This window comes from Gymnogyps californianus, chromosome 5 (assembly GCF_018139145.2).
Source record: "Gymnogyps californianus isolate 813 chromosome 5, ASM1813914v2, whole genome shotgun sequence".
Lineage (NCBI taxonomy): Eukaryota > Metazoa > Chordata > Aves > Accipitriformes > Cathartidae > Gymnogyps > Gymnogyps californianus.
The window spans coordinates 13,404,539-13,421,406 of NC_059475.1; the positions used below are offsets into that span (position 1 = coordinate 13,404,539).

General features: G+C 38.2%; 1 protein-coding gene across 1 annotated transcript in view; it reads left to right on the forward strand.

Annotated features, from left to right (window-relative positions):
- The first annotated feature begins 246 nt into the window (after positions 1 to 246).
- STK33 (serine/threonine kinase 33) overlaps positions 247 to 16,868 on the forward strand; it is a 28,275-nt gene continuing 11,653 nt past the window's right edge. Inside the window, exons 1-8 of the mRNA XM_050897020.1 lie at positions 247 to 315; positions 2,692 to 2,762; positions 4,461 to 4,605; positions 5,901 to 6,005; positions 7,230 to 7,281; positions 7,866 to 7,949; positions 8,991 to 9,079; positions 13,569 to 13,653. Coding sequence (XP_050752977.1) covers positions 247 to 315; positions 2,692 to 2,762; positions 4,461 to 4,605; positions 5,901 to 6,005; positions 7,230 to 7,281; positions 7,866 to 7,949; positions 8,991 to 9,079; positions 13,569 to 13,653 — 700 coding nt within the window. The remainder of the gene's footprint in view (positions 316 to 2,691; positions 2,763 to 4,460; positions 4,606 to 5,900; positions 6,006 to 7,229; positions 7,282 to 7,865; positions 7,950 to 8,990; positions 9,080 to 13,568; positions 13,654 to 16,868) is intronic.

Here is a 16,868-nt window from a genome sequence, read left to right on the forward strand (position 1 = left end):
TGAAGTATAATTTTTGACTACATTTTTTTGGTTTTGTAGATCTGCTGTCCAAACCAGTATGCTGTGTTATGCCAATCTACTTCCTCGTCCGTGCGGCAGACAGCTGTAGTTAGAATACAAGGCTTTTGTGTTCCACCAGCCCCCTCATCTCTCGGGTTTTATTCCATTTCTTCAAGCAGTGGACATGTTCCTGGCAGTCTTTGTTCTTTTATTTAATTTGGGCAGAGCCTATATAAGACTGGACAGATGGCTGAAAGCAGTGAAGGAAAGACCATAAAATGTACCACGTGCTCAGCCTCATTTGAACCAAGCAATGTATTTTTTTGCCTCCATTGCAACAGAGATCACACATGTTTTGGAGGTGTGTTAGCACAGGCATCCAGCCAAGCAGCCAGTGACGAGAGGATAACAAATAGCTTCACCTTTTGAAGGATCCAGCACGTGCAGAGGAGGTAAGCAACCTGGAACTGGACCTATCTTTCTTTGCTATGTATTTTTGAGGTGTGTTTTCAAGAGTAGGTATTTCTTCATATTCTACAGTTACCAGTGCTCATTTCTCTGAAGTAAAGCAAGGATTATATTTCCCAATGAATTCTTTAAAGTATTATATAATAGAGTAAAACCTCTTCCACAGAGAATGTTTTTGAACTCTTGCTCCTAATGACAACTTGATGTTACTTTCAATGGTCATAGAAAGTGCTAGTTTCCAAGAAATTCATGAAAACACAGAGCGGTAGTTACACCAAGTAGGCATGACAGGAATTCCGCAGCAGAAGCTTTTCACTGTTTAAAAGAATCCATTCATTGGAAGATGTGATGAAAAAATTAACTTAAAATAGTGAACTTTTAAAAACTGTTTATTTTTTTAGAGACATTTAGCATTATTGTTTTACCTCAAGGTAATATAATAAATGGGGTGAATTACGTAATGTTTTGAAATGGTGTGGTGGTTTGTAGTGACAGTCATCTGATGATATCATGCCTTAATTGAGTCGATTCATGCAGAAGGTTTGTCTGCACACCCAGTAGATATATTTTCTTACCACTGTATAAACTCATGAAGGAATGCATGCTCTAAAGGGCTTATTAGTCCTACAAGTAGTCTAACATATATTAGATTATGTTTATAGGCTTTAAAGTTATAAACTAGTCTAAGGATTTAGGTCTGGGTAACTGTGTAGGGAAAACAATAAAGTTAAAGAAGTAAAACTCTATTAACTCCATGTCAGCAATGATCAGGTGATACCCTATTAGTTAATCCAGCCCGTGGTCAGTGAATACATGCTCAGTCTTTTCTGAATTTGGAATGTTTGTTGACTCAGCCCCCGAGGAATTGACCTCTGAGGTCACATGCTTTACAGCTCTGTTGAATAGTATTCTAAGTACAACTAACTTGATAGAAATACTGGAAATGTACACATTCAGCTGAAGTTAATGAAATTTGCATGTTCATCAAATTTTGAAAATCAAACTTTTGTTTTAGGAGTCAGAGTTTGCATGTGGTGGGCAATTTTCTGTTTTTCCTACACCCACTTGTACCCCAATGTCTTTCAAATATGGTACTCTTCAGTTATATAGTAGTGTGTAAATGGTAATACTCTACTAATGATAGTAGGTGAAAAAATTTAGACAGAAGTTGGATTTGAAGTTGATTGTCTTTAATTTTTCTGTAGTTTATTCTTATCGATATACAGAGTCTCTTTTCTTATCGTTCCTGCAATAGTTAACGCATTGATAGAGACATATTTATCTTGTATCATAATCTCTTCTTTAATATTGTAGGCTTTAAAATTGTTCGGTTGAAAACTTTAAAAGCTTTTGTTGGAGGAGTTTGTATTATATGTACATCTGAAAAGAAAATTGAAAAAAGCACTGAAACTGAAATTTCAGAATAAAATCCATCATGTTGGATGTTAACATAAATGGGTCCCCTGTCAAGTAGTGTTTCTACATATACATTTCTTTATATTCATATACATGGGTATAAAGCAACTATCATCCTAAATTAGTCATATCTGAATATATAACCTATTATTTGCTTTTGTGAATTATGTGGAAAATGTGGTTAGTAGGAGGACACACAAAGTCTCAAAAAGGAAGTTAGAGATATGTAGCCATAGATGTTTGTCACTACTGCAAGAGCAGCATCAGATTATATTGGATGGTCACCCTTATTACCCCTAGCAGTTGAACATGTAGTAGCTCTCTAGTTGGCTATTTGGTTGCTGGCATCTAAACAGTATCCACTTTTAGATCTCACAGGAGCTTTATGAAAATGCATGAGAAAATTTGATTAAATGACACTTTTTATAGGAAACATGCTTGGTTTTTTCAGTATTACATTCAGGGAGTGCTTCTTTATTAAGAACAGGTTTTAATACGTAAATTCTCAATTACAGACAGTTTTTTGCAATTTCCGAGCCATAGGCATCATGGAAGGTGTGTGTGTGTGTGTGTGTTTTGTTTGTTTGTTTGTTTGTTTGTTTGTTTGTTTTATTTACCACTAGCATTTATAGCAGGGTCATTATTATCCCAGGTTGACCTGAGAAGTCAGTGAGTATTTGTTCGACAGTGGATGAGGTAAACCAAGAATTTCCCTGTGTTTAAATTTCATCCTCTGCAGATTATTCCATCAGCTGCTGCAACTTAAGAATTTGCTTCCCCCTCCTGTTCCCGTCACAACCTTTGTAGTACCTCTGGCAAAGACAAAGTGTCCTACCAAGCAACACATTTTGGAACCGACATAGTTTCAGATACTCGAGGTAAATATGTGAAAAATAAAGGGGGAAATCCCTACGAAACAATGGGGACACTTCCTAGAAAGCACGTGGAAAGTTTCCTAGAAAGCGCAACGGAAATTCCTGGAAAGTAGAAGAGAGATGTCCTAGAAAATGGAGGGGATTTCCTGGAAAGCATGAGGGTAGTTCCTGGAGAGCAGTGGGGAGGGTTCCTACAAAGTAGTAGTAAGCATATGGAAAACTTCCTGGAAAGAAGTGAATGGAAAATTTCCTAGAAAGCAGAGGGGGGTCTACACAGCCAAGAGGAGTTTCCTAGAAAGCACATGGGAAATTCCTGGAAATCAGCAGGGGAATGCACAGAAATCAGAGGGGGAAGTTATTAGAAAGCATTTGGGTGGTGGGAATTTGTTGAAAGCAGGTGGGAAACTGGGAAGCCACAGGGGAATTTCCTAGGAAGCACAAGGTAAATTCCTGGAAAGTAGGGACAGAATTCCTAGAAAGCAGAGAGGGATTTCCTAGAAAGCACATGGGGGGAAATACCTGCAGAGCAATGGGGAGATTTCCTGAAAAGGAAAGTGGGAACGCCTAGAAAGTGGAGAGGGTATTGCTGGAAAGCACAGGGGGAATCCTAGAAAGTGGAAGATAGAAAAAGGAGGAGAGCAGGATGGGGTGTGTGGAGAGAACACCTGCAAAGGTAGAAAACACCCAGAGAATTCCTAGAAAGCCAAAGGGAATATTCTAGAAAGCACACCTGAAATTCCTAGAAAGCTGGGCTGTGAATTCCCAGAAAGCACACAAGCAAGTCTTATAAAGCAAAGGGGGAACTCCCAGAAATGATGTGCAAAGTTATGGGCATGTGGAAAATTTCCTAGAAAGCTGAAGGTTAATGCCTAGAAAGCAGAGGGGTATTTCTGGAAAGCAGTGGAGTGTATTCCTAGAAAGAATGAGGTAAATTCCTACAAAGCACGTTTTGAGGTGGGGATGGGCACTCCTAGAAAGCAGAAGGGGAATTTCCCGGAAAGCATGTGGGAATTTCAAGGAAAATAAAGAGAGGAATTCCTAGATAGGAGTGACTGAATTCCAGGCAATGACAGGTGGTGGGGTGAGATCATTGAGATGGGTGAGGTGACTGAGACAGGTTGGGTGGTGGAGTTAGGGGTTCTGCCTAACCCTAGCAGGGGTCTGGGTACCAGTGGCAGAGTCACGGAGTGTTTGCTGTGGGTGCTGAATTGTGGTCAACATGCTCTGTGTACAGGCATTTGCATAGATAAGCAAATTTCTGAACTTTAATCTTATCACAAATTAGAATTTATAAGTACTTTGTTTCTGAAGTCATGTTTGTACTCATGTTGCTGTTCTAAGTCAAAACTATGCTAGCAATTTCTTTGTACACCGACCACATCGTTCTTAATATTTCAAAAATTACACCTTACCTGTTACTCCTCTGGGATTGTGGTTAGTATGGTGATAGCTCATGGTACTTTGCACAGTGAAGTACAAAACTCATACTAAACTCTACAAGTTGCTGGTCTTAAAACTTATGGTAAGCATGCGTGAAGACTGAAACATATTCAGTAGAAAAATCTGTAAATGTTTTTGTTGAAAAATCAGATTGCTTCTCTGCTATTAAAAACATCTTTTAAACATTTGATTGCAAAGTTTAGTTTATTTTAAATTCATGGATAATAAATATATTATGTTAAAACTTCTTTAAAGCTGCAGTTATTTTTTTTATGATTATCTGTTTCTTTATGAAATCTGTCCTTTTGGAAGGAAACTAGGACAAGGCAGCTTTGGAGTGGTAACTGAAGTAAAACACAGGACTACCGGCAAAAAATGGGCCATCAGAAAAGTTAACAGGAAAAAGGTAAATATCATGTAGATGGGTGATTTTCTTTAAAATATTCTTAGTTTTCTTATGATCTATTGATTCTTTATTTCCAATCTGAGTTTGAGCACCAAGACGTCATATTAGATCCAGAATTTCTCTTTTCAGCTGTGTAGATGTTTATTCAATTTTCAGGTATTATTTTGTGTCTTAGTCATTGCCCCTGGCAATGACTAGAAACTAGAAGCAGCATAAGTTTTAAAAATACTCAGAGTCTATTGTTTAACCATGTAATTTAGGGTTCTTACTCCTTCATGAAAGAATAACCGAAAAGATTTTTGCATATTAGATTCCAAACTAACCAAATCTGATCAAAGAATATATGCAATTGAAAGGTGTTTCTTTTTTAAGTATTTATCTTAATTTTTAAAAATCAAGTAAGGTATAAATTAGGAACACAAAGTGTTACATTCACAAGTCAGTATGAATATAGCAGTACAATGTTATGCTTAAAGTTTTGTGGCTGCATGATGAATCCTGAAACTTGCAACTTACCAGGTGAAAATTCAGATACATTATTTTGTTCCTCTTGATATTCTAAACTTTCCAAACTGTTAAACTGACAATAATAAATGATTTTAAATTTTGGTTTATTTAACAGGTTAGAAAAATACTGCACTTTGGTCATTGTTAGCACATGGCAGCTGTGGCAATACTGGGTATGATTATGTTTAAATGGGATACCCTCATGTAGGGTAAATTGAATTGTTTCGTCTCATTGATACCACACCAAAATCCATCATGTTATTGGTAGGTGCTGGGATGCTTGGTGCTCTGCAAAATAGTTTTTTGCTCATTTGGTCTTGTTTGTATATTTGTGAAATCATGGCTATTAGCTCCATGAGCTTGCCAGCTTCCAATGTGAATAATTACATTTTGTTTATTTTGTGTTCATTTTAGATGCTTATTAAACATCACCTATTCTATTTAAGTAAAGTCTTTTTTGTTTTTGTTTCATAGGTACATGGTGTGTTTGGATAGTGTGAAAATGGTTGCATACAATCACAACCATTTTCACACTACTCAAACTTTAAGGCTTACAGGACATTTCATGGAATTGTGTATTTGAAACTGTAAGATGTTACAGGCCAGATTTATCAGATCAATGGAAGCAATCCTGAAATACACTAGGATTTACTTGGTAGTCATATTTCTGAACGTAAAACCTATTCATTTCTGTAATACATCCTATAGCTTTTTTAAAAATAAATTGCTGTTGTTGAAAAAAATAATATTGTGATGTTTGTAAAATGTGTTTCCCACCAATAACTAAGGGCGGAAGTTCTGCCATGAAGCTACTTGAACAGGAGGCGAGCATCTTAAAGACAGTGAACCATGATCATGTAATACACTTGGAAGAGATGTTTGAGACACCAAAGGTAAGATTTCATTAATTGCCGCACTAGCATTGGTAGACTGAAAAACAAACAAAAGAACCATCTCTGTTCCATGGTAACTCATCATATATCTTATTTAACAATTTTGTCATTTGACACAAATCTTACAGCTCTTGACCAAGACATTGTGGAAATATTTATATTTTATTTTCCTCTAAATTCCTGCTAAGCCACTCTTCCCAGAAATACAAACTAGCAGTTCAACAGAGGACAAAAACAGTTTATGTCAAGGGAAATACCTGACTAAGCCTGCTTTGGTTGCCCATCTCTGATAGGCAGAGACAATTACTACAGCCTAGGTTTTCATTTCTTCCTTCTTCCAATTCTAATCTCTTCCCCCCCCCCCCCCACCTTCTATTCAGAACTATTGCAACAAAAATTAAATACAGTCACCATGAAAATTACGGGGTTGTTTCTTTCCTCTGCTTGTTTGCTGTAGTGCTCTATAAGGACAGTGGTCCTCTTGTGTGTCCATAACACTTCTAACAAAGGGAAACATCAGCCCACAAGCCCATAAGCAGTCTTTCCATTTTTTATAGATGTCTGTTGTTTCAGAAATTGTTATAAAGCCAAAGAATGGTGGAAATCTTATTTTTGAGGTTAAATTACTACTATTCTGTCTTTAACTTACTGTATTACTTGTTGGAAAGGTGTTATTGCTGAGCTGAACAGAAAAGATCTCAGGACTTTAAAATGACAGCACCATATTATAAATATTGCAGTAACACATGTGAAAATATTTGCTGTTAGCTGTAAGCACAGTTTTTTTTCTTGGGGTATTGAATTGGTCAGAAGTCTCATTTGAGTAATGTATAATAGTTTTCATTCCTAGTTGCTGAAAAGTTGCTCTTTATATTTTTTTCAACTGTTGGTGATTTCTTAAGCTTTCTGTAAAAGCCATTGATAATGCATTGAATGGAAGAGGCTTTAAGCTAAGTCCGTACTTAGTCCTTGTTTTGAAATCATAGTATTTTTATACATTTTTTAAATGTATATGTTTTGAAAGCTTGAGAGTTTGTTGTAGTAAACACTGGCAATATTTGTGGCAGGTCAATTGTCTTTTGCCTTCTGTTCATAAAATACTAAGTGCATTGGAGTTCTTGCTGCAGCTGGAGCACTGCTATTAATTATATACATTGTTACTACATTAAAAGAAACTAAACCCAGAAATAACAAAATAATTATATTCTGTATTAATATTACCAGATGTATCTTGTAATGGAGCTGTGTGAGGATGGAGAGCTTAAAAAAATTCTTTGTAGTAAAGGACTGTGCTGGTTTTGGCTGGGATAGAGTTAATTTTCTTCATAGTAGCTGGTATGGGGCTATGGTTTGGATTTGTGCTGAGAACAGTGTTGGTAATACAGGGACGTTCTCACCATTGCTGAGCAGTGCTTACCCAGAGTCAAGGCCTTTTCTGCTTCTCACCCCACCCCACCAGTGAGCAGGCTGGGGGTGCACAAGAAGTTGGGAGGGGACACAGCTGGGACAGCTGACCCCAACTGACCAAAGGGATATGCCAGACCATGGGACGTCATGCTCAGCATATAAAGCTGGGGGAAGAAGAAGGAGTGATGGCGTTTGTCTTCCCAAGTAACCGTTATGCGTGATGGAGCCCTGCTTTCCTGGAGATGGCTGAACACCTGCCTGCCGATGGGACGTGGTGAATGAATTCCTTGTTTTGCTTTGCTTGTGCGTGTGGCTTTTGCTTTACCTATGAAACTGTCTTTATCTCAACCCACGAGTTTTCTCACTTTTACCCTTCCAATTCTCTCCCCCATCCCACCGTGGGGGGAGTGAGCGAGCAGCTGTGTGGGGCTTAGTTGCTGGCTGGGGTTCAAACACGACAAGGACATTTTACAGAAAATGAGACAAGGCACATCATTCAGAGTCTTGCTTCAGCAATAGCATATCTTCACAAAAATGGTAATTAAGTTCCACTGTTTCTCCCATATGTTCATTGATTTCAAGTGTTCATATATTTAACAACAGTTACTGATCGCTATTCCTATCTATTATTTATTTCATAGGATAAAAATAGTCCAGTAAAGAAAAAGTAAAATATACTACATAAATGCTTTTTTAGAACTTTAGTTTTCTTACAGATGTAATAACTGCTACCATTTTTCTTTTATTTCTCTTTCTGTACCAGCTATGATAATAACATGTATTATTATTTCCTAACTTGGAACTGCTTTGCATTATAACATTAACTTAGTTTAGTTGTTAAGTGTATAGTCTATTACAGGAGGTAAAAAAGCACAAGTGGATTGTTTCTGATATTTCTTAACAGTATGTGTTGCATTTAGGATTCAGTAAACACCAGCATTTTCATCCACCACGCAGAAGCATTACAATTCTGCACAGTCCACAACAGAGTTAACCTATCCAGCCAAAAATTTAGAATTGTTAGATAGTGTAGGATTGTGAATAATTCTGGAGTTTTTTACACAGAAATGATTAATCTCTCTGTTACAGCATACTACTTGTAGGAATCCTTCATTTACCTTTTTTTCCGTAGAGACATACAGGGTTATGGAATGGTGCCTTGTTTTGAGCCTTGTTTCTTCTGTGTACTCATTGAAAGGGCAAAAACTTGTACTGGTTTTGGATATAAAAATGAACTGCAGGTATGAAAATATGTGCAAATCTGATAATGATACAATACAAACCCTACTTTTTTGTTAGATGATGTCAGGTGATCTACTGATATTAAAGACTGAACCAATACGAACTTTTTCCTTTATTACAGGACTGTGGGGAGGAATGAGATTTGGAAATTTGAAATACTTATATGACTCCCTGATTGAAATGGGAAAGATGCTTTTGGTTAGGCTTCTAGTAGTTCAGAGTAAAATGCACTGGAACTGCTCAAAGAAATTACTCAATCGAAAGAGTTTAAAACATTTCTGTCAGAATATCTTCACTGGAACAGATAACATTTTATTTCTTACTCTCTCTTGGCAGATATTGTTCACAAAGATCTAAAAATGGAGAACATTTTAGTTAAAAGCAGTGACATCGATGAAGCTAATGAAATGAAATTAAACATAAAGGTAAGATGACAATTGTAGCAGTTCTGCTTCAAGAACTGGTTTTAATATCCAGGTATTACTGGGAGACCTGACTTTGATACCTATTAGCAGCTTTTGAAATGAGCTACTAAATGGTGTTATTAGGGGGAAAAAAAAATCATTTTGGAAGCTAAGTGCCACTGCTGAAAAAGGCTTTTTTTTTTTTTTTTAAATGATACGTATATTTCTAGGTCAATTAAAAAAAAAAAACCAAATTCCTTAAAGTAACCCTACCTTGTTGTTGTGGTTTAACCCCAGCTGGCAACTAAGCCCTACACAGCCCCTCGCTCACTCCCCCCACGGTGGGATGGGGGAGAGAATTGGAAGGGTAAAAGTGAGAAAACTCGTGGGTTGAGATAAAGACAGTTTAATAGGTAAAGAAAAAGCCATGCACACAAGCAAAGCAAAACAAGGAATTCATTCACCACGTCCCACCGGCAGGCAGCTGTTCAGCCATCTGCAGGGAAGCAGGGCTCCATCACGCATAACTGTTACTTGGGAAGACAAACGCCATTACTCCCAACGTCCCCCCCTTCCTTCTTCTTCCCCCAGCTTTATATGCTGAGCATGACGTCCCATGGTCTGGCATATCCCTTTGGTCAGTTGGGGTCAGCTGTCCCAGCTGTGTCCCCTCCCGACTTCTTGTGCACCCCCAGCCTGCTCGCTGGTGGGGTGAGGTGAGAAGCAGAAAAGGCCTTGACTCTGGGTAAGCACTGCTCAGCAGTAACTGAAACATCCCTGTATTATCAACACTGTTTTCAGCACAAATCCAAACCATAGCCCCATACCAGCTACTATGAAGAAAATTAACTCTATGCCAGTCAAAACCAGCACACTTGTTCATCTAGATCTACATTAGCATAGTCCCAAGCCATTAGTTACAGGAAGCCAGCAGGTGCTGTGAGATGTAATTAATTTTTAAATTAACAATATTGTCAATTTAATGTAAATCTGTTAGTAATTTAGAAAGAAAGCCTACTTAGACTGTGCCTTGATTGAAATACAAATATATTATAGGATTCTTTTGATATTAATAAACATTTACTACATAAACACAATGTCCCATACGCTTACATCTTCTTTCTATTGAAAAAAATGGTCTTTGATGCTTAACAAATCATATGTTAATTATCCATTGCTGATTTGCTGTTTTAGTAGTACTTTCCATGAAAATGTAAGCATCTTCTAAAATAACCTTGTAGAACTGAGTTATTGGATCATGAATGTACTATCTGGGGTAGAAAACTCCATGTTGAGAAGCGTTTCAGACACTGAAGAGTGTGGACAACTCAGTAGTTTATGGTGGGAGAAATCCAGGACGCAGAACTCTGTTTGCTGTGTTTCTTAGAGCCTATGTATTTTTATGTATTATTATATTTGTTTTAAGAAGAATAATTTGGGATTTCCCTATATCCTTCAGTTTGGAGCGGTTTGTACCTTTCTTCCTGCAAATGCTAGAGCTAGGTAAGACATTGCTATAAATCTGGTTTGTCAACAGGTTTTCCATCCTTGTAGTCAGTTCACCACTTCCATCAGCAGAAACGATTATGGCTGGCTATTCTTGTTTCATGGCCTTGCTTTATATATCCATTTGGAACAGCAACTATCACAGTCTATTATCTCTCCTTCAAGGTGCAAGCATTTTTCCTGGCCTCCGTCCTGTGAATAAGAACAGATCTTTCTCCATTTTCCTTGTTCTCCTCATTTTAGCAGAGAATAACTGCTGAATAACTTTAATGGAAGAAGCAGAAAACGAGGAAGCAAACCCCAAAGCTGGTGTGGCTAGTAGCAATACAAGCAGCTACAGGAAAGGGGAGGTCCATCACAGAGCGTGAAACAGATTAACAGCTAATAACAACATTTATCTGCTTCAGAGTTTTCAGGCTTGAGGCAGCTGATGTTAAACATGAAGCTTAGGTTCGCACCCTCCTGTTTTTGGCTGTGAGAAAGAGTCTTCCTGAACCTTCATGATTTTCTGGGTTTGGGCAGGACATGCAGGGAGAATTATGGGAGAAATCCAGACAGATTCCTCCTGGTGAAAGAACAGAGGTTCTTCCATATGATACACTAGCACATAGCACAGGTGCATACTGGCGTGGGATTTAGATGAAATTTTGTTTATAAGTATAGATAGACCTTCAGTTTCAAGCCACCTGTAGGTATCAAGACATTCCTTCCCAAACTCAGAGATACTGACAACTTCAGATATATGTATTCTCTCACAGACTTTGAGATAAAAAGTATAAAAACATACTGAAGAAATTGGCTTCTCCACATAAATATTACACCTGAATAAGGTTTTACTATCAGGATAAAACCCTATTTAAAAAAAAAAAGATAATCAGCATTTCTTCACACCCTTTGAAATGCTTTCCCACATAAGGGATGAAGTCAAAGCCCAAGGGATGGGTCCTAACTGCTTCCAGTTTTTGCAGCAAAAAAGAGAGAGTTTAAGTATTTTTTTAATAAGGAAAGGTGACCCTCAGAAAGCAACCAGGTTTCCTGTTTGCTGTTTGTGGGTATGTGTAGTATTATGCCTGTATGGGAGATGCTGTGAGTGATTTTTATTTTTTTTTTTCTCATTTTGAATATCAGAGTTCCTTATGGTTTTGTTACATGGGAAAGAAAAGGGAAGAAGCAAGTGAGTTTAGGTAATGACAGCCTATTCTAGGACATCCAAAATGCCTGCAAGGGGGTACTAGAGAATAGGAGCTGCTGCCTTCCCTCCCCACCCCGCCCTCCATTTTTTCCCTGTTAACAAAAAAGGTACAGTGGCTGAATTGTAATATCCTGGAATGCTGAAATACTAAATTTGTGACCAAACCTCACTTATTTCATCACGGTGTACAGCATGACTCTAATATTTTAAGTCAACTTTTCTTAATTCCAGGACTTTGATATTGTGCTGCTTATGGCATGACAATTATTCGGAAGACACAGGCTTTTAGCTTTGCCTCCTTACAGGTAATTTTAGAGGCAACCATAATTTGGCCCCATTTAATTTCACTTTCATTTCACTGATATCTCAAACACTCGGTGCTTAAAGTGGTGAGGAGGCAGAATGCAATAATCTTATTCCTTCATAATGTGTTAACCAATGTAAACTTGGGCAAGTAGTTTTCACTCATAGACACCAGTAAAACAAAAAGGAGCAGTGAAGTTGGTTTTTTTGTTGTTGTTGTTGTTTTTTAAAACACCCCTTCCCCCCTCCCCCCACCCAACCTCACAACCAACCACTAACCCAAACCACAACCCCACTGTAAAGATTTTTTTTGAGGGTTGGGAGAGGGTGGACACAACATCTGTTTCAGTGAATTCCAGGATTATGACAGGAGAAGAGGAAAGTTTCTAAATGTGGGTATATTCTCTCTTTCTTAATTTGCTCACTCTCCTTCCATATAGAATAACATTAATTTGGTTCATCTTAAACCAAATCAAAAGTAACACTCTCTGGTTTTAGTTAAGAATTTCTAGCCATCACCTTTTGGTTGAATGTTGGAGCTGGCAGTGTACTCTGACATCTGGTTCAGACCAGCAAAACAACAAATAGAAAACTGCCTCCAGGAACAGAAATTTTCATTTTGCATCCTCTTTTTCTTAAAGACCAGCTTGAGAGACACTGGAATCCATATCAGTCTAATGGCCAAGCACAAATGCATTTGTGCAATATAGTATGGGATGCAAATTTTAGTGGGCCAAAGCTGCTGACCCACTGAGTGGCTGGCCCTGAAACGCTGCCCTGAAGGTCGAGGGGGAAGGTCTGCTGCTTAGTTGGGTTTGAGCCATGCCAAGGATTGTCTCTTTCTGGTGGAGACGACGGAGGTGTATTTCCAGTCATTTGTCTTTCCTGCTTCTCCATGTCCCGACAGCTGTGAGGGGGAACGGATCCACTGAGAGCATGCTGTAACCATCAGCTGAGGAGTTGTCCATGTTCATGTGACAGTCTAGGTTTTCATTTAGGTTCTTAACAAGCAGGAGACTGATTTATCATCAACTTGGTTTTATTTATCTTGACCTTCTAACTTCTGTCTCTGTCCCTCCTTGCCCACAGCAATGTAGCATCCCCACCATCAATCTGCTGTAGTTGGGCTTTCCAACCTGCTTTATTCACAGAGAATGTAAAGTGCTCAGCAGGGATTTGCCCTGTGTCCTTGGAGGATACTTAGTTTAATGTGAGTTTGAATGTCAAGGAAAAAAATGTTATATTAAAAAAATGCTTAAGTAGTGGAACAAATTGCCCAGCAAAGTAATTAGTGGACAAACGTTAGTGGTGGTTGGCACAAACTTGCTTATCTTTATGGAAGAATAAGGGAGGAAAAAACTGAAGATCATTATATGAAAGTCTCATTTTTACTGTTTTTTCTCAGACTTTAGCATTTTGACTACAAACAGTAAGTTCTGCACTCAACAAAAGCACTACAAAGTCCATCTTTATTGCTAGTTTTAACACTGTATTTTTTTTTTCTACTAGGTGGCTGACTTCAGTTTAGCTGTACAAAAAACTGGTGGTAGTGAAAGCATGTTTCAGTCCATCTATGGGACTCCTATATACATGGGTGAGTTCAGCGCCTCATTTTTTTTAAGAGCTACAACTTGCTAGATTCCTTCCAGATCACAGAGAGTCATAGGATCTCTAAGCCCTTTCTTTTTCTTCTTTTCTTTTCTCACAGGAATTGTCGTACTAGCTTAAACTGCTTATATTTCTAATCTCATACAATTATCTCTGAGACCCAAAGCATCAACTTCAGAGAAAGGTGCAGCTATAACTGATAACAACCTTTTAGTGGGGCTTATCAGATCTTATGCAGCTGCTGTGGAATAAATTGTCCATCATTATAAGAATTTATATTTCATATGCATTTTGCATTATATAAATGTAAATGTTCATAGTATCTGTTTCTGATGTGTCCATTTTACTAAGTTATAGCTTCTACATAGCAGCGAATTCCACAGATTAACACTGTTTGTTTGCAGTATGGTGCAACCGTTGGAACCTTGGCAGACTGTTCATGCTGTGTCTCTCTCTCTTTCTCTCTCTGTGGTCTCTCAGAGAGCAGGCCTTCCCCTGATGATCCGGAGGGGACAGGTTGCAACAGGTATTGATAGGTATCAGGGCAAGGCAGCTGGCAAAATCCTGATACTTTCTGGTGTTTTAAACATGCTTACTACTTGTTATATATATGAAAAAAATAGTGAATTTATGTGGCTTCTTCAAATACTTGTCCACAAGTACTGCACTCTACGTGCCATTCAGTTTTTTTTGGCTAGTGGTGTCTAGTAGGAGCAACTCCCTATTGTCTTTATTCATCTGAGATGTCAACACTAACTGTTAAAAATATGTAGACTGGCTGCGAGTTCTGCAAGTGTCAGCTCTCTCAACTCTTTCTCTGCTGATGATAGCCAAGTTCCACAGAGGCCTTGTACCTCCAGCCTCTACCTCCAGCCAGGAAGTCCACGTCTGCAGAGCTTCTAAGCTTTTTCTGAAGGGAATGACAGAACAATCCTTGACCCAATAGCTGCATAGTTTTTTCTCCCCTTCCCCCAACTTCTTGAAATGGGTCTGGGCTCGTTTGGCAGTCATCTTTCACTGTTGGCTACAGACAGAGCGATATGCAGGTTTCATTTTAAGTTTGTGTATTCTGAATTTTCAGTTACGATTCATTTTCCTTTTTTGAGTTCTACTCTAAGGAAAGGAAGCTAAGGTACATGCCTTGCAAGCTCAGATTTTGTCCCACAGAGAAATGTCATCTCTTCAACTATTTGTAGCTTTTGTTGAAAGGGTATGGAATCACCATTTTAGTTTGGATGTTGCCTCTATCAAACAACATTAGGGATGACCTAAGATCTCTTGGAAATAATTGTATTTCATTGTGCTGTTATTCAGTCAGCCTTCATAGGTCTTTTGAGGCATATCTTTCTGGTAGGTAAGCAGAACAGCTGCATAGGTTCTTTACATCCCCTTTTCAGGGACAGGTGATGATAGTGCTTTTTTGGTAAGGTTTCTTTTAATAGTCATGGGCTTTATTGTCTGCCTCTACAGGTTCAGCGAATTGGAGTGGAGATAAATGGGGCTCTGAAGAAAACAAGCAATGATTTATTTTAAATGAACTCTGGCGTATGTTTGCCTACACATGTTCCTTCTTTCTCTTGCTATTCTGGAAGCTCAAAAACTCTGAAATTCTTCATTGGTTAAGAACTGGAACAGTATTTAAGGTTGTGCCATCCTTTAAGCCCGCCTTGGAAGGTTCATGGATAGCTAAAGCCTAGACAAAGTTGACAGGAGACATTACTGACCAAAGAATCTGAAATCAAGTGCGTGTGGTTTTTGCAAATGTGCCACTGGTGGCCAGAGGTAATCTGGCTATTATTGCTAAGTTCAGTGCAAGTAACATATTCCGTTGTTGCAAGGTCAGCTTTTTCTCTGTTGCTGGGTGGTTTTGAAGACAACAGTCTACCTGAATCACAGTACCTCCCTCTGGTTATGTAAAGCTAATTTGTAACTTCTGATGTGCTGCAGAAACTTTTAGGAATCTTCAGCTAAACAATGGGATTAAATTCTGAACCAGTTTTTTCTCAGAAAACTTCCATTCAAACAATGTGTCTATCCCCGTGTATGACACTGATTATTATTTAATGTTGCAATGGAAGTTGAAAAAAACCACAAAAGCAGGTAATTACGACATAGCCTGTCCAAAGGGCATGCTTTTCAGGGTTCGTTCTTTGCCTGTTTAGGCAATGAATGCTTTGCATTCCATAATATAAAGATTTGTACCCCTTTCTGATTTATACTGCGTGCTATAATATACTTCACTTCATTATCCAATATAGCATTCATTTTTTAATTCTATTAAGTTCTTATCCTCAATGGTATATACCAGCAATGCATTTCACAGCTTGCTTATAACAAACTGAGGCAAAAAGGAAATTCTTTTTGGAGGAAGATAATTAGTCCTTCTGACATTTTGATTGATGAAATACTAGTAGTATTAAATACTTCTTTAAGTGAGGGGGTTGCATGGGATGAAATTACTTTCTGATTTACTAATCATGACAGAAACATAGAGTCTCAACATGGGAAGGGACCTCGAGTCATTTGATTTATTTCTCTGTCCAAAGAAAGAAGCAGCTGTACTTAAGTCATTTCTGATGAATATTTGTGTAAAGTGTACTTAAAGACCTCCAGTAATGGAGACTCTGTAATCTTCCCAGGCACTCTATTCTGATGCTTCATTATCCTCCTAGAAATTTTTCCTTCTGTCTGCCCTGAACCTTCAGTTTGACAATCAGCTTAAACTTATACCTACAGGCCATGATCTAATAACTTTTTTCATTATAAATTTTCAGTTAACTCACCTGCAGCCACATAAGCTAGAGCTGACCTAAGGGAGATGGTGGGAGCCTATGCGTGGGGCTAAGGAAAAGCGCGGAACTGCACTTCATATCTTCAGACTATTATTTCTCGCCCTAGCCATCATGGATATGAAGAACAGGTAGCCACCTTCCTATTTTCAGCAATCTGATATCACACTCCTCCCTTAGTCTCTTGTTCTTTAGACTAAACAGGATGAATTTTCTCAGTCCTGTCCTGCATTTCTGATCTTTGTGATTGACTTGCCATGCTCCATTTGGTACCTATTATGTCAAAATGGGAGTATCCAAAACTGAGCACAGTATCTAGTTGAAGCCTCACCAGTGCCAGGCTGAGTGGAAGCATTGTTTTTTATGTGCTGCAGACCTTAGGCTTGCATATAAAACACAAGTGATGACTGTC